Below are 25,601 nucleotides of genomic sequence, written 5' to 3' on the forward strand. Positions count from 1 at the left end.
CCTCCATGTGCAATCCGAAAGGACATGGAGGATAGGTGAGGTGGAAGGAGAAATTTAATTTCTTTATTTCTTAAAAGAGTTTCGTTCCAAGGAATCTTCTTTCCGTTTTGATCAATCTTGTCAATTTTCTTTTCATTTTGCTTTTTCAGATTGAGATAGATGTTTTTGTAGGAAGTATTTTCCCAGTCGTGTTTCAAGCCTTTGAGTTTACAAAAGGACTTGAAGATGTCCGCATACATTTCGTTTGGAATTGGGGCATGCGGAATGCTGTTGGAGAACAGATGAGGATTAATGTGTCTCATTCTGTAGCTCAAATTAAACATGGCCCATTCGTGCCAGATTTCGGTGGCGTCTTCTAGTGGGAAGAGGTGACGAATTTTGTCTATGCGACTAGTTTGGAATTTTGATTGGATGTCCACCATGTTGATGCCTCCATCTTTGACAGGAGGAAATGTCTTGCTTCTCTGGAGCTGTTCAAATGGCGAAGGATGCCAGAGGAAGCCGAATAGGATTTTGTTTAGTTCTTTGATGTGTTGTTTTGTTGGCATCAGCACTCTACTGAGATGCAAAGTGACGGGTACCAAGAGAGTGTTGATGATCGAGATCTTTCCATAGAGGGAGAGTCTTCGTGGTTTGATGATGTTGGCGATCGTTTGAGTTTTCTTGATGGCGGTCTGCCAGTTCATCTTGTCGAGTTCTGTTTTGTTTGTTCCTAGCCAGATGCCCAGGATCTTGACGTTGTTCAAGATCGCAGCTTCTGGAAAGAGCTGCTGAGCTCTTTGGGCCAGGTCCGGTTTGGACGCCAGGATCTGGGTCTTTCCCTGGTTCACTTTCTGGCCGGACATCGTCTGGTAGATGGCTAGTTCTTTGTTGATTTCCTTGAGAGATGGAATGTCTCTTGTGATGAATGTGGTGTCGTCCGCATATTGCTGGATTTTGATTGTCAGCTTGGAAAAGCGAAAACCGTTGATCAGATGGTGTTTCTCTATGCGACGGGTCAACACGTCGGCACAGATTATGAAATAGAGCATGCTGAGGGGACAACCCTGTCGTATGCCTATTTTTACGTTTATTCGTTTTGTTAGGGCTCCATTGATTTCTATCTTGCTTTTTGTTTTGTTGTAGACCAAAGACAGGTAATTCATCATTATTGGTTTTACTCCGAGCTTCTTCAAGATTCCATAGAGAAAGGAGTGACTAACTCTATCGAAAGCTTTTTCAAAGTCAGTTATCATGATGTACAAGTCCCTGTGTTGTGTTTGAGAAGCTTCCAGGGCAGCTTGTATGTTCATTGTGACATGCTCTATTCTGCGGTTTGGCAGTCCACATTTCTGATTCGGACAAATCAGGTTTGTGATCATGGGTGTGAGTCTGTTGGAGAGGATTTTACTCAAGATTTTGTAGTCTGTGTTGAGCAGAGAGATCGGTCTCCAATTTTTGAGCTTTTCTTTTTCACCTTTTTTAAAGATTAACTTCACTTTTGCTTCTCTCATTGAGGGAGTCATTGTTTTTCTCAAGTAGCAATTTGTAAGCATTTCTAGAATGTCGTGTTTCAGGAAATGCCAGCATTTTTGGTAGAATAATGAGCCGAGACCATCTGATCCAGGTGCAGAATCCTTGTTAAGAGAATCGATGGCGGTTTTTACTTCTTTTAGAGTTATGAGCTGTTCTGCTTGTTCAGCTGCGTCTTCTTCAATTTTGGCCTCTGCCAGAATGTTGAGGTAGCTGTTCTGTTCTTGAGGGTTAATGTGGTCTTCTATACCCCATAAGGAGTGGTAGAAGCTGTGTACTTCTTTGAGAATGTCTTTTTTCTTGGTGAGAGTTGTGTTGTTTGCATCGTGAATCTCAGTGATAGAGCTGCTTTTACAATTTTTTTCTTCTGATTTGAAAAAGCTTTTGGAGGGCTCTTCATCGCTTGTTGGAGTTGTTCTGGATCTGATTGCTTTCTAATCGTAGAAATTTTGGATTTTCTCCAAGAATTCCGGTCGACGTTCTTCCAAGACGTGGTTTGGATGAGCGTCCAGAGTGAGGAGCATATTTTTAGCCTGATTGTAGTCTTCTCTACGCTTGAGTGTGACATCTTGCGAGAGTTCGATCAGTCGATTTTTCAACATTTCTTTGCCTTGATCCCACCATATTAGCATGTCTGGTGGTTCCATTTGTGGTACGCTAAAAGTCCAATTTTCCCAAGCAGTTTCGAGCTCTGTTATGACGTGTGCATATTGCAATATGCTATTATTGATTTTGTATGAATATTCACCCATTTGATGTGTTGTTGATATTTGAGATGAATTATCAGTAATGTGCAGTGGTCTGATGATGTGAAGTATTCATGTTTGATGTTATGATAATTTTCCAGTGCATGTTGATTTATGTATATTCTATTTATCCTGGTCCCTCTGTTGCGGTTTTTGTATGTGAACAGTCTTTTGTATAGATGTTCTTGTCTGAATATATCTGTCAATTGGTTATGACGTATGAGTGTTTTAAGCGATGTTTTATCCTGTGTAGTTTTGAAGTTTTGCGGCTTAGCAGTATCCAACGGATCAAGGATCACGTTAAAATCACCAAGTAAGACCACATGTTCATGTTCACATTCCAGCATAGCCTCGGAGAGTAGCTTAAAAGAGGACTTTCTCTCTCCGATGCTCTGCGGAAGGTATGCGTTGAATATGTTTATGTTACTTTTACCACATTTGATGTTGAGAAGATGTATTCGATTTTGTAGTATGGTGTGGTGTGTGATTTCGGACTTGTCGTGTATGTCTTTCTTCATGATGAACATTGTCCCTGCATAGAAGGGGGTTCTGTCAGGTTCTATGTTGGTGTATGTTATGTAATTGGAAGATGAAACAAGAACAACCTGCACATTTGCCAGGAAGATGAAACGAGAACAACCTGCACATTTGCCAGGAAGATGAAACAAGAACAACCTGCACATTTGCCAGGAAGATGAAACGAGAACAACCTGCACATTTGCCAGGAAGATGAAACGAGAACAACCTGCACATTTGCCAGGAAGATGAAACGAGAACAACATGCGCATTTGCCAGGAAGATGAAACGAGAACAACCTGCACATTTGCCAGGAAGATGAAACAAAAACAACCTGCACATTTGCCAGGAAGATGAAACAAGAACAACCTGCACATTTGCCAGGAAGATGAAACGAGAACAACCTGCACATTTGCCAGGAAGATGAAACCAGAACAACCTGCACATTTGCCAGGAAGATGAAACGACAACAACCTGCACATTTGCCAGGAAGATGAAACAAGAACAACCTGCACATTTGCCAGGAAGATGAAACGACAACAAGCAGCACATTTGCCAGGAAGATGAAACGACAACAACCTGCACATTTGCCAGGAAGATGAAACAAGAACAACCTGCACATTTGCCAGGAAGATGAAACGAGAACAACCTGCACATTTGCCAGGAAGATGAAACGACAACAACCTGCACATTTGCCAGGAAGATGAAACGAGAACAACCTGCACATTTGCCAGGAAGATGAAACGAGAACAACCTGCACATTTGCCAGGAAGATGAAACAAGAACAACCTGCACATTTGCCAGGAAGATGAAACAAGAACAACCTGCACATTTGCCAGGAAGATGAAACAACAACAACCTGCACATTTGCCAGGAAGATGAAACGAGAACAACCTGCACATTTGCCAGGAAGATGAAACGAGAACAACGTGCACATTTGCCAGGAAGATGAAACCAGAACAACCTGCACATTTGCCAGGAAGATGAAACAAGAACAACCTGCACATTTGCCAGGAAGATGAAACGAGAACAACCTGCACATTTGCCAGGAAGATGAAACGAGGACAACCTGCACATTTGCCAGGAAGATGAAACAAGAACAACCTGCACATTTTCCAGGAAGATGAAACGACAACAACCTGCACATTTGCCAGGAAGATGAAACGAGAACAACCTGCACATTTGCCAGGAAGATGAAACAAGAACAACTTGCACATTTGCCAGGAAGATGAAACGACAACAAGCAGCACATTTGCCAGGAAGATGAAACGAGAACAACCTGCACATTTGCCAGGAAGATGAAACGAGGACAACCTGCACATTTGCCAGGAAGATGATACGAGAACAACCTGCACATTTACCAGGAAGATGAAACGAGAACAACCTGCACATTTGCCAGGAAGATAAAACGACAACAACCTGCACATTTGCCAGGAAGATGAAACAACAACAACCTGCACATTTGCCAGGAAGATGAAACGAGAACAACCTGCACATTTGCCAGGAAGATGAAACGACAACAACCAGCACATTTGCCAGGAAGATGAAACGAGAACAACCAGCACATTTACCAGGAAGATGAAACGACAACAACATGCACATAGGCGTCGAAATAGGGTGGGCCGGGTGGGCGACGCCCACCCTGCCGTGAAACGAGGGTGGGTAAAATATGTTTCGCCCACCCTGTTTTCATGACACTTATGTCTTATGAAGTGTTCGTTAGAATTATTTCCGTTTTTCTTAAACGCTGGATTATCCAACCAACTGCAGTGCAACTTCTTGTTTTACGCTATGTCTCTCGCTAAGTATGCGACAGAACAATCTACCTATCTATCCGCGCGTCATTTCTGGAACAAAGAAGCTTCAAGATCAAGCGGCGCTGGTTCGACTCTCGGGGTGTGCGCTTGAGCAACGTACGTTAAGGACTGCTCTCCATTCAGCGGCATCTAATGGATGGAATAGTTCCCCGGCAACAAGACTTCAACAATCGGAAACTTCACTCTGTCAATCTCGGTGACCGGGCCTGCGTCAGTGATTCAAAGCCTCTACAAGTATGCGAAATGGCCAGGATTAAGCTCTGTAAGAAGCTTTCCCAGTCCGAGGATAAAGATTCAATCAATCAATCAATCAACAAAGCAATTCCGCAACTACGCTGCGTGGAAAAAAAGGGGTACGGTACTCACTGCACTGTTGTTGTTATGGCAACTGCCACAGCTAACAATTCCGGCAATTCCTGGTGAGAGAAAGCCACGTTTGATCTTTTCTCCGAATGGTCTCACTTTCGTTACGTCACAATCAAACTTCAGTTCCCGGTCAGCGTAAGGGAATGTGAATATGACATCATAATGAACATGACAAAAAATAACCGATACAAACTAAAGACGTACTGAAACAATCGCTTTTACAAATCAAAATGCGGCAAATCCGAAGGCGCCACTTTAAAGATAACAGGTAATGAGTCACGCGCTTTTTAGGTCGCAAAGGAAAACATAAAAGAAGTTTGTTTAGTTTAGCAGCGCTCATAAGATCGCAAGGCGCAAGAAAGAGAACATCCAACCTATTAAAGCTTAATTGCTGCAGCGACGCTAAACGCAATCTTTGTGAGAAAGACTAACCAGTCTAGGGCCATTTTTATATGACCTTAAAAAATCAATAATATGACTTTATTTTTTGGAAAATATGACTTTATGTGAAAATCGTTTATTTTTACATGCGAACAACGTCACTCACGGCACTAAAGAGTAAAACATACGCAACATAACAGTAATACACATCCATTTTTATTTTAAACCACTGTTGTAGTACAGTTTCATGTAGTGTGGAATGTTAGAGTTTTGAAGTTACGATTTGGACGTAAAAATGACTTTAGTAAGGAAAATGAGCGCTCCACAGACGCTCATGTGGGTTGACACTTCTGCAGTTTTGCATAAAGCGCTGGTGAAATGTCTTGTCTTTGTAGCTCCATAACTTGTTTCACATCGTTTTTGTCCAATCGCTTCGTAATGTAATTTTTGAGATCAAGCGGATCTTTTCCGAAATCAAGGGCATTTAGATCAGCATGGGCCTCTTTGATGGTGTACGTACAACTTTCCATTTTGAGTATTAAGTTGACCTCAATGTGTGACTTCATAAAATATAGGTTTGTGACTGTAAGTGTTATGTAGGCTAATCCTACAGTTTGCCTTCGTTCAATCAGAAATTGCCTTACTTTCTTAGTGCTTAATTGCTTCACCGCTTAAATTGGTATTTTTTATTTAAAGTATACAACGGTATGACTTTATAACTCAAAAATATGACTATATAACTTAAAAAGCTGATTTATGACCTAACCAGGAAAATATGACTTTATATGACTTCATAACTTTCTTAATATACCTCATAGGGATGCGGTTTTTGCGTTAAATTTGATTTCACGACTTACTGATGCATAGAAAAAAATATGACTTTAATGACTTTAAATGGCCCTACTAACCACACTCTTCGAAATTACCGTCGGCAATTGCCGAGGTGATTGTAAGGACCACAAGATCACATGAAAAAAACTAATTTTCTTAGACTACACCAGACTAGGATGTTGATTCAATCTTACTATTGCTGGATGCTTTATTTGGGTTACTTCCTGCTTCGCCGGCGCTTAGACACGTGCCCAGCTGGGAGAATCTTTTATAGAAATATCACCCTATTTGCATTGATTTAACTCCAGTAGACGTCAAATTATTGTAAGCATCTACTCCTTGTTGCGCCTCGCTTTCCGTTATCTCGTTCAGCTGATACAGCATCTGATGATACCGATTCTGACTAGTTCATCAAACAGACTTTGTGTTGCTCGCAGTGTCCCAATTGTGCCGAAATTATGTTGGCATATAAGCTTACGTAAATCGAGGCAATCTTCTCGCAGGAAGCTCTTGATATGTTACCTGTACCTGGTTGAGCAATTAACGTTATTTTATGATAATTCAACGTCGCTAGATGTCGAATTAATGTAAAACAAACGTAAATTTCTTATTGGGCATTGTTACGCAATATAACCGGCCGGGAAAATTAAATCGATTTGTGCTGACTCGAACGTTGAATCAACCCAAAATTAACTTACTTTCCTCCGCCCCGTGAGTTTTTTAACGTGAATTACCGTAACAGCGTGCGTATCGCGTTGCTCGCTTTATCACTACTTTTGGTATTATTACATCACAACAAATCAAACAATGCGTTCGTGATAGACTACTCTAGTATATTTTTCGCTTCTCGTTTTACATGTTTTAGTACAATCTTTTCCTACTAAGTGTTCACAGCAATTGCCGAGGCAATTTCAACTTTTGCCGTTTGGCCTCGGCAACGTTTTTGCCAAAGTAAAAATATGCTAATTTTGAAGACTGAACCCTTGCGAATTTGCAAACATATACAAAACACATTCAACGAAATTTGTTTGAAAACTCTCGCCCACCCAGAATTCTTCTTTTCTAAGAAAAAATCGACGCCTATGAACATGCACATTTGCCAGGAAGATGAAACGAGAACAACCAGCACATTTACCAGGAAGATGAAACGAGAACAACCTGCACATTTGCCAGGAAGATGAAACGAGAACAACCTGCACAATGCACATGTACCAGGAAGATGAAACGAGAACTACCTGTACATTTGCCAGAAAGAACAAACGAGAACAACCTGCACATAACCTGCATATTTGTCAGGAAGATGAAACGAGAACAACCTGCACACTTACCAGGAAGATGAAACGAGAACAACCTGCACATGCCAGCCAGGAAGATGATCAGCAAATAAAAATAAAACAAAAAAAGTAAAGCGGCCAAGAGATAAGGTGTGTCAATCATGGCATTTGTGACTGGAATCTTCGGTATCAAAATAGAGCAAACTGCTAGGCAATGGCAGGCACTGACCTGATACTCGTTGTTTGAAATCATAAATTGCACTGCCTCCTTGGCGGATCCAGTAGCGACCATAAAGGAAATGGCGGCGTCATTGTTAGTTGACGACAGGATATCAGCATACCTGTAGTTGAAACAATGAATGCTTTGTACTTCAAACGCCTGTTCAAACCAGCATCGATGTTTTGAAGCTAGTGTCACAGAACCACGTCACAAGTTCTACCGTAAAGAGTGGCGTTGTAAGTCGTCCTAAACCTGAACGAGCCATATTCTATTTTAATTCACTTAATCAGCAATTTCGTGGTACAGAAAATTTTAAAGTGTGAAGTTATTTTCATTGTGCAGCAGCAGCTTTTGCATTTTGGGTAGCACGAGGGAATAAATTTAAAAAGTATTGTTGCTGACATAGATTTTTGACTTGAATTATGCTAATTCTGTTGGTTTCAAAAGCACCGTCAGTATTCTTTACCACGTCAAGTTTTTGTTCTATCTGATTATGGGGTATAGGCCCTTTGCCTCATTCACCAGGAAGTTTCGTTCAAATATACGCTTGAACATCTGGATCGTGGATTCGTGGTGAATATCTTAGTAACACAATTTTGGTAAAGAGGTTACTTTCTTCAACCACAGACATATACAACCAAGCAACCACACGGCATTTAACATAATCGATTAAAAATTGAACAAAGATTTGTTCAATTTTTAATCGATTATGTTAAATGCCGTGTGGTTGCTTGGTTGTATATATCTTAGTAACAGCCTAATGAAGATATTTTGAAATGAAAATTATCTAAATCGTGAAGTAATCAACATAAGTTGAATGCAATAGATTGAGTTTCGCTTTTAGCAGCATGATCGTTGCTTACTTCACAATGTAAATATTAACGACCTGTTTTAGCCTGATGCTGCCACTTTGCTGTGGTAGTAGCGGTTTGTACTATGACGTCATAGCACATGACCAGGGAATTGTGTTCCGAAAGCAAATGCAATTCGCTACCACAGCGAAATCGCAGCATCACGCTAAAATAGGTCGTTAGCATCTACATTGTGAGAAGTAAGTTGAATGATTTGGCACGAAGTTTGAGATTACAAAAAAAGCTTCGAAGCTCTCAACATCTAGACTTAATGAGAGAAATAGCTTGGAAAAGGATCTAAGATATCGTACTTCAGAAAAAGTGCATTTTTACGTAGTAGGCTACGGTAGCTTTGTATTTTTCCATGGTACACTGGATTTATTAGAAAAGTTGGAAGTTCCAATTTACTGTACAAAAACGAAATGATTTAATTTGTCTTTGTGAATATTCCAAAACATATAGAATCAATGTTGCTACAATATCGCGTATGTAGTTGACGTGTGTTGACCTTGAAATGACATGTTTCTTTTTAGTCAGCACAGCACAGATTCACGAGGCACACCTGCTATCGGTATGTAGCAGGGCTCGAGATCATGATTAGGTGGAAAAGAATTGACCGAGATCTGATAATAACCCGGCGATCCCAATATTCCACACGAGCTACTTGTTGACACAGAGAAAATTATTTTCCTCTTCTACGTTTGTTGTGTAACCTTCTACGTTGAACTGCAAGATGACCGGGCGTTTGTAGTTGTCTGAGGCAAGGCTTCCGCTTAGATGAGGTACGAAGATGAAGAACCTATGTAGATTATGTTGACAAATAAATGCTACCAAAGTTGTTTGTATTTACTTTCTCGGAAGCTCGTTACTTTTTATACACCTCTGGAATACACAAAATCAGATCGCTACTACATATTGATAATAATGTAAGATGTCCTCAGTCCGCCATTTTATTATGCAAAACTCAAAAACTGTTGAGACACAGTGAAATTAAAATCACCAGTTGAATTCTGTTTGTACCTTAAAATTGAGGACTACATACATTAAAATAATGTAAGATTTGCTCAGTTTCAAGACGACTCATAACACCAAGAATAGCCGCTGTAAAAAGTGAAACTATATTTCCCACTCAAAGTAACTAAGGTAACATGACAAATCGTCGCCACAGTCAGATTTATGATTACACTAATCTGAAATTAGGTGGTACCTTCAAATCTACCATTTCACCAAGCACCACTTCGATCACTGTTTCCACCACCACATAGGCCTAGTGAGCCCTTATAACTCGAGAATGACAAATATTGTTCGATTATTAGACCTAAAGAAGACGTCACAAACCGTTTGGAAAGTTCCGACCAAAAGCTCATGGACACAGAGGGTGCTAGAGAGATGGCGCGTTCCCACTCTCCTAATTGAATGAGAACTTCGCAGTGTCGTTTCATGTTGCCGAGACGTAGGTACAAATTGGCGACACGCATCAGTGATTGGTCACGACGACGCGTTCCCACACCGCTATTGAGTTTTAACAAGTGCTCAGTCTCCTGTGCTTCGGACTGAATACAAAAAGAAGTATCGGATACAAGCATACAGCAATTGTGTCGAGTTATAAAGGATTGAACTAAATACGCAAAGAACAATAATTCAGATCCGCATTTTGCCACCACTTTCGCATGAGGCGTTTATCCTTTTGAATATATGTCAGTCAAATTATTGTTGGTTTTATATTGCCACCAGGCTAGTTTAGTAATTTCATTCAGAACAGGGTAGGCTAAAGATAAATAGCTTATATATATTCATAGCAAAAACCGATGCGGACCAGTTCTGCACTATCTAAGGTTGGTTTCGTGTCACAGTAAATAACAAATCACCAGGTGAAAAACTTGTTCTACAGTATTTGAAAAGAAACAAGTTGAGATGTGACTCAGTGTCCTTCAAAACTAAATGTTGGGTAGACCTATAATCGGCATATAGCTCCTGCAAAAATTCCAAGAAATATTTATAAATTTCGATATTGCTTAGAACAATTTGCTGAAAACATTTTATTTTACTTAACACTATAACTGAATGTATTACTTTGTCACCATCGTCATGTACTGCGCCCAGGACCATAGTTTGTATTAATATGGATACGGGCTACGGCGGTATAAGTTATCCATCGCAGATGTGAGTTACTCCTCAGCGCTTTACAAAGCAGACAGTGTTACAAAACAGTCCACCCCGTTAGCTCAGTGGTTACACACCGGCTCAAGATCACGCGGCGCTGGTTCGACTCTCGGGGTGTGCGCTTGAGTAACGCATTTCAGGACTGCTCTCCATTCAGCAGCACCTAGTGAATGGAATAATTCCCCGGCAACAACACTTCAACAATCGGAAAACTTCACTCTGCCAATCTCGGTAACCGGCCCTGCATCAAAAGCCTTAACAACTATACGAAACTACCAGGAATAACCTACCAAGGCTTTGTCAGTCCGAGGATAAAGAAAAAGATCCAAAACCAAACCAAAGTGTCAGTGCAGTAGTATAGAGGCGCAGTCGAGCTGTTATTGTGACAGCTCGTCAGCGGAGCATTATAACTGTTTTGTGGATTAGCTTGGGAAGGGAGTTTGTAGAAACCCTGTCTATTGAAACTATTTAAAATTAGTGCCAGCAAATCTGTATTACAATGCAGTGTATCAATGAGTAGCTATCAAATATGTGCAACAAAGGTAAAACCATAGGTCACCCAGGTCGTACTTGGCCGAAAAGCATAGTTAGAAAAAAGGTACACAAACAAAGATGATCTAAAGAAGAGTCCAAACCTAGGCAAACACCTATCACCAGAGGCAACCAAACAGGTATCAATGAATAGCCTTCAATGGTGTTTATGACACAATTTTACACTGTATATTCCAACACATAACCATAACTGATTTCAATTTAACAATGCTTCAGTGCTAAAATATAAAAACAATATTAATTTTGAGATAAAACACACAGTGCTTTCCATGACAAACAAAAACCAAAAATGAATTTATCGAATTTATATTAGTTGTGTGAGATCTGCAATGCTGTACGGAAGTGAGACATGGTGCTTACGGGAAAACGAATTGGCGATTTTAAGAAGAACTGAGAGAGCGATGGTGAGAGCAATGTGTGGTGTAAAGCTGATGGACAAAAGGAATACCGAAGAACTTATGAGCTTGCTTGGGTTGAATGAGAGTGTTGATAAGTTGGCAAAAGCGAATGGAGTGAGGTGGTATGGGCATGTTTTGAGAAGGGATGAAGATGATGTTTTGAGAAGAGCGCTGGAGTTGCGAGTGGAGGGTCATAGAAAACAAGGAAGACCAAAGAAAACATGGAAAAAGCAAGTTGAGGAAGAAAGCAGCAAGGTGGGCTTGACAAGAGAGGACGCGCTAGACAGATCGATGTGGAGGCAGGGTGTGAAGACGATTGCGGCACTTGGAGGTGAATCCGGCCACCCTCGGTAACGGGGACATCACCGGATTAAAACTGGACTACACTACAAGGTATACCTGGCAAGATGGCGCGATAGAGAGCACCAACAAAACAAAAAAACGAAAGGGGGTGATGTGATGGCTATCCCTCGTCTTCGAGAATGATGGTCTTCGCAATAAAGTCTTGCGAAGACGCCTGTGCGTGGGTTGACGTGGACTTAATGGCGCACACCAATACCAACATTTTCACCCATACCGATATCACTTTTTAGGCCGATGCCGATATTTTGCCAATACTTTAGTGTTGGCAAAGAGAAGCTGTTTTGGTATTTGCAAGGCGTTAGATCGAATGCTAAGTTTGACCTTATTTGCATAAAACCAGTAGCATCGACAGGGGGTCCAGGAGATACTGTTTGACCCGGGCCGTGATGATTTAAAGGGCCCGTAATTTTTCCAATAAGCCCAAAACGTTGACGAAACCACAGTGTATTATTTGGATATAATGCGTGTTTCTGAGAAATGTCTTGATTTGGGGCCCAACGATGTCATTAGTACAGGGCCCAAATTATCCTCGCAATGGCCCTGCATAAAACTATTAACCCTTTCCTAATACGAGCTTTTTTCGCACGCGGAAAGTACGGGCTATCTTAGCCCCATGCTAATTAATCGCTAATAACGGGAGCTATGAGAATCACAGAGCCAAAATATTTTACAAGACAATAGCCATGTGTATTGTGCATATAGAAATTAAATTTTTATACCCAACAAATTTATTGAAATAAATTGTTTGAGATGAAAAAAACGTCAGAAAGTCTGTTTTTATTTTTATTTTCCAAAAATAACTTCAAAATTGAAATTTTTGAATTATAACATAGAGCTATGCTAAACTAAACAAAAATTACTTTTGATCATAAATATAAGACATTTTTGGGCGTTTTTACATTTCAAAGTAATTGCACTAACAATTATATTGCAATAACATTAACATATGTGTCACGATTTCTTTCTATCTCTTACCAGGAAAAAGACTTGGAAAGGTTCAATGACGTAGTTTAATGGGTCAAACCGAAAAGCAGTCAATTAAATGTCGAATAATTCTACTAGTGAAATGATAATCTGACTTCTTGAAGAACTTTAACGAACGGCTTCTCAAATAACTCTAATTTCGAACACAATTTATATCAGCACCAATTCTCATCTTCTTGTATTCAATTACTTCAAGTCTCAATCACCAATAATTTCTGCATCAACTACCAATCCACAACTCATAGCACAACTCTCATAATCAACTCATAATAATAATCATCATAATAATAAACATTACACAAACTACACCACTATTTATAGTTGGTTGTTCAGTCCAGTAACTTCGAGAAGGTTACGTAAGGTTACATCATAAAGAACCATTGTTCTATCAAGCAGCATTTAAATGTAAACAACAGAAGTCTCTAGAATGTCACGTAGGGAAAATTCCAGAAAACACATTTTACATAATACAGATTTCGTAATCAGAGGTTACTTCAGGTCATAACCGATAATAACACATCGCACCAGAATTCTACAACCAAAACAACACGCTCGTTGAAGATACAAAGCAAGCCATCGCGAGGCATTGCACCTTGATTGTGACAATATGTATAACTACCATTGCACGAAAATGTCTAGCTACCTGAGACAAAATGCTTATTGTGAAGGGCAGGAAGGTAGAAAAATGACCAGTTTAGGTTTAAAAAATTCGCAAAGAATAAAAATTAAAAGTCAAGAAATTTCACATTTTTAGGATATTTCCTTCTGTGAAATATTTCACTACTAGAGTGTGGCGTCCTCATAAAATCCCGTGTCGCTACAGATAGGGTTAAAAAGCTTTAAATTTCCATAATTAATTTGTAGATTCATTATCCCTTCTTAAAGATTCAATCAATCCAATCTCAACTGCATTGTTGTATCATAATAATAGTGTCTAATAATAAAAGGCCACCATCAATGGGGACTGGGATAAAAAGGGAAGAAGCAGACATCATAACTGGGGTTTCTGAAAAAATAATAAACGTTTGGTTTGTTTAAACTCTCTAAATAGGCTCATAATTGAGAATAAGATATAAAATTTAAACCAAGTCATGTTTACAAAAACTATTCGACCATTAGCAGGGCCGTTGAGAGGATAATTCAGGTCCAGTACCAATGATCTCGGGATCCAAACCACGAAACTTTTAAGATAAGTGCACTACATCCAAAGTAGCCTGTATGCGGTAGTTTCTTCAAGTTCACGGGCTCCTTGGAAAGGTTAGAGGCCCCTAAACTCATTCTGGGCCAGGATCCAAAAGCATTCCATAGATAGACTACCCCTGTCAATACTACTGTTCATTAGTGTACGGCCTAAGTCATCGTTTGTTTGAAGCTTCTACCAGGCTTGATAAGACTACCTAGCCAGGTTCCTTGTAATACCTCTTTGAAGATAGATGACGAGTATTAACAAAAATGAACGAAAAGAGTATGAACATTTCTTGCTGAACGTCAAAAGTAGCACAAAGTCACACAAAATGTACATAAATACTACAGTGCTGTATATCGATTAACTACTACTCGGATTATTATCAATTTACTAGCGATTTCGTCTGCTATCAAGCGAAGATCGGTCTCCAGTCAAATTTGGAGCTCGCACGTTGACATGGCCTGTTCATGTAGGTCGCCATGGGAGAGACATACTTACGCTTATAACACTTACAAAAAGTTAACTTTAAAGCAAAATTATTTCATCGTAATATTAAATAAAATACGATGTACAAGAAGAGAAAATAGTGTGAACCAAAACCAAACACATATCATGCTAATGCTTTGTTCACGGTTGGATAAGTATCACTAAGAGCAAAGCCTAGTTACAACAAACGTGCTATCCTGGTGGCGGCCAACAATCTACTTTTTCCCAAGAAACCTACCGCTTTGTATTTGGTGAGATGCTTCATATGCAGAATGCCTTCTTTGTATGATGTGGATAAGCTAGATTCCCGTTGACCACGCACTATGCACAGTAAATCCCACAAATTCTCAAGCCGTCTTGACGACTGCAATGAAGCCATTAATACGTTAACAACCGTTGAAATAATGCAGTAACAGAACGTTAGGAATTTCTAATGAAGTAACTTATGCAAAAATGTTATTTGAGTGAGTTGGTAAACCAGTGAATGTTTGTGATGTTGCGCGGCTCCTTGACGTCTGACGCCTTCGCGGCTGTTCACCTTGGTCTTGTCAATATGCTTGCAATTGAAATATCATACACGAACAGATAACTTCACCTGAACATAAACCTGCACCTCAGACTTCAACATCAACTAGAACATACGCAGGAACATAATCTTGCAACATGAACGGCCACATGACTTCTGCAATAAGTCGATTGGATTTATGCAGTAGAAACTGAACGCCGCAACACTGTCAATGAAGCGTACAGTATTTCATCATCATTATGTCCCCTCCTCTCGTCGAGGATTGGAGGCAATGAGGCGTCAAGTATCTCTGTTGTGAGATTTTTCTACTGCACTTTTGTAATTAAGTCCTGACTAGTCTTCACTATCATTAGTCCAAATTCTTGGTATTTCGTTTGGCGTTCACCATTTCAATTTTCTGTTTGCCAGTTGAAAGTTTCATATGTGCTGGTATAATCTCCACATCCAGGTTTGCTTTGCGGGTCAAAAGGTTGTCGCTATAACATTTTTTTGCAGTTGCCTACAATACTGCAGGGCAGTAGCGACTCGTGTAATGGTGCTGTGGCGCTGCAGCTCCACCAATTTTTTGGCTCATTCTGCCCGTGATAAGAAATGTAAAACAAGTCGTGATTTTCATTATTTTTATTAAATTTGTTTATTTTGCAGACCTTTTAAACTTTTTCGATTTGTTGACTGGAAACGCCTTCTCAGAGACATCTCGCTGTCACATGACTTTCACTCAAGCTTGACCGCTGTGGTTTCGCTGTGTGGCGCTGCGATTTTCGGCGCGCCTAAGCGTCATAAAAGCAAACAAACCAAATCGAAGTCACGTGACAATGACGTACGGTAGTTTGTCAGTCTGGAAATGGTAAAATTCGTCGTTTTGGCGCTGTTTGGAACAGTGCGCCTAGGGTTGCCATATTAGCGATTGAAATATGGAGCAATGAAATGTGATGTTTTAAATTTTGCTGGGGGAGGCCCCTCACACCCCACGCTGTTTCGCACACCTTCAGAGAAAACGCGGCCGGGCTGCACCCGTCCGCAGCACCACCACTTTCACAACTCACCAGCCGCCACTGCTGCAGAGTACTGCTGCCTTATTTGTACTCTGATTCACCTAGAATTCAGTTCAATACAGACCAGTCCGTATGATGACAAACCTCATAAGTCATAGAACGATCACCTCCAGCTCCGGTAACTCCAGATGAAGCATAGGCCTACTTAGACGCCCATAGCTTAGTACAACAATCCTAATCCTTATCAACTTCAATGCAGAGATGGGCAAGATCACCAGTTTTGGCCGTGGGTTATTGAAATATTGAAAGTAACAAAATTTTCAATTAGTTTTATGCTTTTTTTTTAACAAAAACACCTTTGAAATGCACAATTTTCATCAATTTTTCGTCTGGTTCTAATGGGAAGCTTTTATTCGTGTTGCTAAGTAGTTTCAACGTTCACTAGAATATATCAATGTTTATTGCACATTTACTCATCTGGCAACCTTGTTTGGCTACTGATGCCTGCTGTCAAAAACGTTTAGAGGACTGAGGTCAGACAAACCCTTTCAAACAAAATGAAAAACAAAAGCTATACAAAAGGGAGGCAGCGTATGTTTCAACTTGTAATATCATCATTATCGGCCATGCCTGAATAAGGCGTCGGCTACCGTGAGTCTCCACAACGATCGATTGTTCATAGTTCTTATTAAGATTTCAAAATTTTGGTTTGTCCATGTTGAAAGATTTTTAAAGATTTACAAACGTGGGCGCCCCCGGTGCCTCTGACCAGGAAGTCGCCCCATCATTGCCGAGTGTTCAATTCCGCGTTTGCGGTAGACATGCCCGATAAATGTCATTTGCATTTTTTTGATAGTTGAGATGAGGACGTCTGGGGTGCACCCAGAGCGTCTCCACACTTCTTCGTTAGTGATCTTATCCATCCAGTTAATTCCCATCATTCTTCAAATGAACCAAATTTCAGCACTGTTGATCTTCTTTTCTATCTGCGGGCATATAGTCCAGGATTCATAGCCAATATAGCAGAACTCACCAAACGTACACATGTAAAATTCTTATTCTAGTGTTTAGAGAGATTGATTTAGATTTCAGTATTTTGGCCATTTTGATGAAAGCTTGTTTGGATTGATTTGTTTGGTTTTGATTGCAATTCTTGATTTTACATCGCTCCAGCATCGACCATTCGAAGTGACTATAGAACCCAGTTAGTTGAAACTATGTACTTGTGAGACCTTTGTATTTTATATTTTGATTGTGCATTCTGGAGTTATTGCCTTTGATGAGATAGTCATGCAGAAGGATTTCGTTGCATTCAAATTAAGTCCAAGGTTCTCACTTTGCTTAATGATTATGTCGAGTAAGTTTTGTAAACTGGAGTTTGATGTGGCGATTACTACCGTGTAGGGTTGGGACTCCGGGAAATCCCGATCCCGATCTTTCTATTGCCATATTTTGATTTGTATGTAATTGTGTTTCTTTATATCGAGTCGTATTAGAAAGGCAAATAAACAATATCTCTCTCTCTCTCCCGGAATTTTTACCCGTTTTTCTGATCCCGATCCTGGGATTAATTTCATTAAAATCTCTGGATTTCCAGAAAACATCTACAAAAGCTGATGTAGCGCCATATCGCTTGAAACTCATATTATTTTGGTTTTAAAGCAGCTTTACAGTATCAGCTGGTTGTCTCCACTACGCATTAGTGTGATGATAATACCAACTATGACATAACAATGAACTACACAATCGCTTCAGTGGTAGCATTAGTGCCACTGGGAATTTTAACGTTAGAAAAACGGATGTGCCATTGTGCTGTTAGGACCCAGCCAGCAAGTCCATATGGGCCCCATATACTATTTTAATGGGCTTGTGGGCATGTGGGTTTTATGTGGGTTTTTTTGTTTTTGCCATATGCGCCCAGTATGGGCTTTCTTGCAGAATGTGTTGCTAAATGACAAGGTGGAATATAAAACTTCCAATCTTCAAATGCGTGATCATATAAATGCATTTTAAGAAATTTAGCCACATAAAATTATTGATCATGGGCTAAGCATGAAATATTGATGGGCTTCCCACTTTGTTTATGGGCAGACCATGGGCTGCCCACTTTGTTTATGGGCAGACCATGGGCTGCCCACATTTTTATGGGCAGAACATGGGCAGCCCACATTTTTTATGGGCAGATCATGGGCTACCCACATTTTTCATGGGCAGGCCATGGGCTGCCCACATTTTTTATGGGCAGACCATGGGCTGCCCACATTTTTTATGGGCAGACCATGGGCTACCCACATTTTTCATGGGCAGGCCATGGGCTGCCCACATTTTTTTATGCGCAGACCATGGACTGCCCACATTTTTTATGGGCAGACCATGGGCTACCCACACAGTGATTCAAAGGTTTGTGGGCAACCCATACTAATATGATATACACCTCGATCAGCATTTGTCTAGACTTTGAGATTTTTTAGTTGTCTCAAACGACTTTTGTTGATCTTTTAAACAAACACAAAATGAAATTGAACAAGCAAAATTACTGGAGGCACCTTGCTATGCATTGCGCAAAGCTCACTGCTTGCAGTTGGAGCACTTTGGCAAGGTTAGCAGTAGTACTATTTTTTGTGCTTACGTACCACAAATAGGAAAATGTCACATGGAGCTATATACCTACTCGTGCGTTGTTAATCAAAATAAACATCGTGTACACTGTCTGCAGTTGACTGGGGGCACCTTGCTATGCATTGCGCAAAGTTCACTGCTTGCAGTGGCACTTTGGCATCTGTCTGCAGTTATGGGCAGCCTGTATTAGATTTATGGGTTACATATGGGCAGCCCATATTAGATTTGTGGGTTGAGTGTGAGCAACCCATAAATGAATATGGGCAGCCTATATGGGGGCAATGTGATGCCCGCGGACACAATGTGTATGGGCCCCATATGGGCATCTCACATGGGGCCCGTACATCAGCCCATATGGGTCCCCATGTGGGGCCCATATAGGCTTGCTGGCTGGGGACAGTTTCTGCTAATTCTGGCCTATCTTTTTGCAAAGGAGAAATTAAAATTTAGCTCAGATCGGCGAATTTTAAAGATGTCAGATCAGATAGAAAATCCGAGGTGTGGCAAAACTTTTTGTATTGTAAATTTACAGAAAAAGCAAAATGTAACTTCTGTCAAGCCGTTTTGAAAGCTTCAACGTTTAGTACAAAGGGACTAATAACTAAATTCAGAAATTAGCAATGACTTGAAGAAAAAGGTTTAGGTTTCGAATCGACGAGCGTCGGAATGTCGAACTGGCTCGCCTTTTTGGGTACCTCAAGAAACCTTTCCACATTGATCAACCGCAGGGTCAGCTTGGTCATACAATAAAGCGTCAGAAACTCGCTGCCTTGGCCACGAACGTTCTTCAAAGATTTTTCCCAAGCCCAACTGTTGAATTGGATCGAGTCTCTACTGAACAGCATGAAGATGGCATTACAGAAGATAGTAGCCATGACACTGAAATGACTTTAGCTCAAGAGCTGCATGCTTTCGCAGCAGAAGATGACAGTGAAGAAGCACAAAACTGTGATGTCGGCGCTCGAGTAATGCAAAAAGAAATGCTGCTATATGAAGCAAGCAAAAAAAGGCCAGAAAACCTTAACAATATATATGAGGCATTGAAAAGTATTAAGCCAACATCTGTTGAGACTGAACGTGCATTTTCAGCTCTTGAATATTTCGCCAGCAAAATCAGAAATCGTCTTAACGATGATATTCTCGATGCTCTCATGTTTTGCGTCAGTATGAGTAGCCTATTACAATAAATAATTAATCGTGGTTTGTGTAGCTCGCATGTGCATTTTCCTACTTTGCTAATCCCGAAAAATCCCGGGGTTTCAAATTTGATCCCGAAATCCCAACCCTAGTACCGTGTCGTCTGCGTATCTTATGTTGTTGAAGTGTTGTCCGCCTACCGAGACGCCTTCTTCTTCATCTAGATGTCGTAAGATCATTTCGCCGTAGAGTGAGAAAAGATCAGGTGAAACTACGCACCCCTGTCTAACACCTCTCCGAATTTGTGTCCACTTTCTCAGCTCGCCATCTATCCGGACTGCTGCTGATTGATCCCAGTAGAGATTTCTCAGAAGTTGGAGGTCTTTACCATCTGTGTCTAAGCTGTCAAGCATCTCCATAAGTGGCTCATGTCTAACACGGTCGAAAGCTTTGCTGCAGCCCAGAAAGCAGAGGTACAGGTCTTCCCTGTGTTCTATCGACCTCTCAGCAAGTGTCCTGATTAGGAATGTGGCGTTTCTAGTTCCTTTGTCTTTCACAAATCCGCATTGCACATCTGAGATTTCGGGATTGATACATCTGCGTAGTCGATGGAGTAAAACGGTCAAACAAATTGTGGTGACATGACTCATTGGACTGATTGTGCGGTGTAGTTCGCAATTAATCGCCCCGGGCTTCTGGTAATGTGATGACGATCGATTGTAAGAGGTCCTCCGGAATTTTTCCGCTGTCATAAATCTCCTAAAGCCTTAAGGGTGTCTGTATGCACAGCGTCAGGTCCTGGAGCTTTTTTCAATTTGGCTTTCTTTATAGCATGACGTATTTCACTTTCTAGAATCGGTGGTCCATCCTTCTCTTCTCTAGTTTTAACATACTTTACTCATGCAAACATATACATAAATAAAAAAATATATAAATAGACTACTTTTACTAGTTTAATCATGTATATTTTCTCATGTGATTAAAGTATGTTGATGATGGCGTATGAGCGATCTTTCCAGGCTAGATTGGAGGGCAGGAAATCTTCAGCCACTCAGCAGTCTCGTCGTCCAGGACCCTCAGACCATGCGCACCGTGTGGAGGCCAGTGGGTTAGGCAGTGGTGGATGACATGGTCTGCGGTCTGTTCAGTGGCACCACACTCGCATTCTGATGAAGGAGCCAGGCCCACTTGTGCATGTCCGAACGAAAGCGGCCGACGCCAGTTCGCAGGCGGTTAAGCCTGACCCACGCAAGCCTTGCGAGGGACATCCCTGGTGGACGGGGATCGGCGTCGGGTATGAAGTCACGGAGCGTGGAGGTGTGAGTTTGCCACTCCGTGTTCCACATATGGTTCGTCCAGTGTGCCACACTTAAACCAAGTTCTTCTGCGTTCTTAAGTAGTTGTTGTGCGGCAGGCACAAAGGGACGTCTTGATTTCAGCCGCTGCTTTATAGGTGGTGGTCTCTTGAATGTTGCATGGAGGAGATGGTCGGGGTCCAAAGCGGGGTCGAGCGAGAGAAATCGTGGCTCCTTTACGGCGTAGCTCAGCGGGTTGGATGCCTGCTAGGATAGGTAGGCAGTCCGTTGGAGTGGGACGCAGGCATCCAGTCACAGTACGTAGTGCGTCGTTGATGGCGGTATCAATCTGGTGGGTGTGAGAACTACGACACCAGACCGGCGCGCAGTACTCAGCGGTGGAATGAACAAGGGCTAGGGTACGATGAGTTTTAGCACCAGCTCCCCAGCCGGAACCCGCCAATCGCCTCAAAAGTGCGACGCGTGTAGATAGTTTTTTGCGCAGTGACTTCAAGTGCCGGCGGTACGTGAGTGACCTGTCCAGGGTTATGCCGAGGTATGTAGGTTCGGCACAGTAGGGCAGGCGTTCTCCATCAATCATCATTTTGTTTCTTCCTCGTATGGAGGGTTGAATACAATGCGCCATTGTTCTCGACCATGAGCTGTGCGTACTGCACATTCATAAGTTAATTTTGTGCATTTTGTGATGTTTGTTGTCCAAATCATTCTTGGTCTGCCTTTACTTCTTTTACCGTTTATCTTCCCTTCTATTAATGATCTTTGTAATGAATTTTGCCTTATTGTGTGTCCGAAATACTTCAATTTTCTTCTTTTGACTGTTTGTAAGAGCATTTTGCTTGAATTGAATTTGGAGAGTACTTCATCGTTAGTGATCTTTTGTTTCCATGAAATTTTTAACATTTGCCTGTATGTCCAGAGCTCGAAGGCATCGATCTGCTTCTCCATTTTTTGTGACATTGTCCAAGTTTCAGAATTGTATAATAGGGTCGACCAGATATAGCATTTTAAGATCCTGAGACGAGTTGATAAATTTAAACGTTGATTGGTTAAAATATTTTTCATTTTTCCAAATGTAGTTCTTGCAATTTCTATCCGTCTATAAATTTCATGGTCACACCTCCCATCTTCAGTTATTAAATGACCAAGATATGAAAAAGATTTTACTTTTTGTATAATTTCGTTGTCAATTATAATTTGATTCCCCATCAATGTTGATGTTTATCTCACGCTGTGCCTCCTGATTGTTAAGGTTGAAGGCCGCCGACACTGTCTTTGACTTGCTGAGCTGTAGCTTCCATTTCTGGAGGTATGCTGATAGTGTTTGCATGTCTTGGCTGAGGTTCCTCTCCACTGACTGCCAGTTTCCTGCTGAGTGCAGGAGTGCCAGGTCGTCTGCGTAAGCATATTTCCTGGAGATGGTGGGGGGCAAGTCGTAGGTGTATATGTTGAACAGGAGAGGAGCCAAGACTGAGCCCTGTGGAACGCCGTTTTTAAGTCGGCTTAGTCTGCTTTGACGACCGCTACCAGTTGTGAGGGTAAAACTGCGGTTTTGCACAAGTTCCATCATCATATGCACCATGTGTCTGTCAGGGAGCAGACGGAGTAACATGCAGGTAAGGCCGCTATGCCATACGGTATCATAAGCAGCCGTGAGATCAACAAACACGGCGCCAGCCTTCTTCTTAGCCGAGAAGCTGTCCTCAATGTCTTGGGTCATAAGTGTGACCTGATCTACGGTTGATCGTCCGTGTCGGAAACCAGCTTGTTCACGGGGGAGCTGCGGATCTATTATTGGTTCGACACGGGCGTAGATGAGTCTCTCGAAGATCTTGAAGGGGATGCAGAGCAGTAAGATTGGACGGTAGCTCTTCGGGTCCCCTAGGGGCTTATTCGGCTTAGGAACTGCAACCACAAGGGCTCTTCTCCAGATTATCCACAAATGTGCAGTGGGTCTCCTGGAGGAGAATGACGAGGGCCTGATGTTTTGTGGCCAGATACTCGATGATGCTGAGCTTGCTGGCCGTAATGCCCTCGGTGTTCAGCTGCAGTACGGTGGGTCGTCGGTACTTTTCGACAGAGGAACTGCCGCGCCCTGAGAAGGGCGTTTCCCTATCCACCCTGCGCTGAACCTGGGCCTGGTTTGCTCGAGTATGACAAGCTTCGCTTCGCATATCTTTTTTTCTTGAAGATGTGGTACTGACGGGAGGGACCACGAGAAGGTGCTTGTTCTTCCCCCCTTAGTATGTTATTATTAAAGTATTAAAGTATGTTAAAACCATTGATGCTACTAAGTTTTGTATGTATGTAAAACAACAGAGTTAACTCTCTACAAAAGCTCTAAATAAAATAGATATAGGCCTGTATCATATATCAAAATAGAATCCCAAATTATTTCCAAGCTGAGTAGATCAAAATCGATTTAAGCTAAATAGGACTGATAGCACCGACATAAAACTGAACTTATTTGGAAACCGTGGTATGCGTGACATACGTTTCATTCAGTGGAAGTAAGGGTACGATCGTAAACCAATTAAAAAAGGAGTGACAAAGAAAGTTCACTTCAGGCGGCCTAAATCTAACAATGTTAAAAGATGGCAATGATAAGTAATAAAAACCAACTCACACAAAAGAGCTCGGAAAACCACCTCAATTTCACCGTCTCTTGATTTTTTCGTTCGAGAAGTTGACACAGGAGCTGCTTAGACATGTTGCCAGACAACCGCATAGGGGCGCCAGCTTGCATTGAGGATTCTAAAATTTAAAGTTTTACTTGCAATTGTAGCACACGAGCATCTATTATCGAGCCAGTCTTGTTTTGCCATACGCAACTTGCACACTACGAGCACATTGGTACCCAAGCTGCTGTTCGTGTATTGAAAGATTCATAAAAAACAATGGTGATGAAATTATGTATAATGTAATACTAATTCTATTTGAATAAGGACCTTCTGATGAGTGATGATCCTCTATTTGGGGTGAAACAGGCTGTAGAGGTGTTAGACAGTAACAACTATATTTGATGTAATACATAAATCCTACATTAAAAATGCAAACATTTTTTTTTTTGGTAAAATGCTGCAAAGTTCGTGTTATGCAAAAACGTGTTGAATCATACATGATATATTGTTACTATATGGGTCCGAAATTAGAGCTGTGGACTTTGAAAACCGTATCATATACGATGCAATCTGAATGAAAGATCTGAGATAATGAGATAACGTCATGCTGGCCGCCACGTGGTTTCTAAAACGTTTTCAAAGAATCAAGAGGTGTCTAAGCCTAAGGAGTTGATCTGAGGATGGATGGCGTTTGCTGCCCAAACTATTTCGCAAACATACATGGGAGCGAAGTACCAATGATGTATACAACACACCAACGCGAAGTGTTAAGGGTTAAACTGAACGATCAAAGCGTTGTAACACATAGTTGCTTTTTTGCTACATTTTATATCATCTCTTCCTCGCCGATTTGTGCAGCTTTCGACTTTTAAACGGCTGATGTTGAAATTGTGACGTTCAGAACTTTAATTTACAGCGTGAGTATAAAATAAATTAAAAAATTAATCGATAGCTAGTTGTTCTTTAGGTGTAGCTATATTTTTATGGTAATTCCCAAAGAGGACACAATGGTGTGTCAAAAACATTCGATTTACATCATAATTTCATTTTGTACATTCAAAATAATCTGGTGATTAGGCCTATTTGGCTGAAAACGATAAACTATGAACTTAGCAGACGATGCTACAAAACTCTACAGGCAAATGCCAATTGAAAATTGATGTTGGATGAGAGACTAAGAACTCACCTGGGGAGGCGATGACATCGGAGGGATCAACCCCAGCCAATATCTTGAGAAACAACATCTTGGTCATCGGTGCAAGAGACCACAAACGTAAAGTTGAATCACGTGACGACGTTGCCATGGTGAAGGGATTAAGAGGATGAGTGGCCAAACCTGCCGAATGCATCATTACATCTAAAGAACAACGACACATGATTGCTACGATAAAACATTGATCGAAAAAGTATTTTTTGCTTGATAAAATGTAGAGAACTTGTAAAGACTGAGTTAAAACGACCATACTCAACTGCTTTGGTGCTATTTCTTGTCTAGGCAAATTAAATCGGACGGCATTTATAACATTTCGAGTTGTTTGGCCTTCACTGCATAGGTGTACGAGCCGGGGGTGCAATCGCACCCCCAATCTGTCGAGAATTTGGGCAATTTTTCATATTTGGGCAAGATTTCACACCTATCTATCTTCCTTAGTCTTCAAAAGGAGAATTTTGGAAGATACAAATAATGCCAACCAACAAAGCTTGAAGTTGATATCTGACTTCTACACCATGGAACAGGATTTCC

The 25,601-nt window shown here is 41.1% G+C and overlaps 1 protein-coding gene across 2 annotated transcripts in view; it reads right to left on the reverse strand.

The window, feature by feature from the left end:
- Positions 1 to 25,601, reverse strand: part of LOC145783245 (WD repeat-containing protein 17-like) — a 175,264-nt gene that overhangs the window by 27,423 nt on the left and 122,240 nt on the right. For both annotated transcript variants that reach the window (XM_082595063.1, XM_082595062.1), the window contains 5 exons: positions 25,044 to 25,193; positions 23,863 to 23,990; positions 14,885 to 15,010; positions 9,853 to 10,067; positions 7,673 to 7,784 (listed from right to left, as the gene is read on the reverse strand). In XM_082595063.1, the coding sequence (XP_082451189.1) occupies positions 7,673 to 7,784; positions 9,853 to 10,067; positions 14,885 to 15,010; positions 23,863 to 23,990; positions 25,044 to 25,193 (731 nt within the window). The remainder of the gene's footprint in view (positions 1 to 7,672; positions 7,785 to 9,852; positions 10,068 to 14,884; positions 15,011 to 23,862; positions 23,991 to 25,043; positions 25,194 to 25,601) is intronic.

This window comes from Aplidium turbinatum, chromosome 14 (genome assembly GCF_918807975.1).
Source record: "Aplidium turbinatum chromosome 14, kaAplTurb1.1, whole genome shotgun sequence".
Classification (NCBI taxonomy): Eukaryota; Metazoa; Chordata; class Ascidiacea; order Aplousobranchia; family Polyclinidae; genus Aplidium; species Aplidium turbinatum.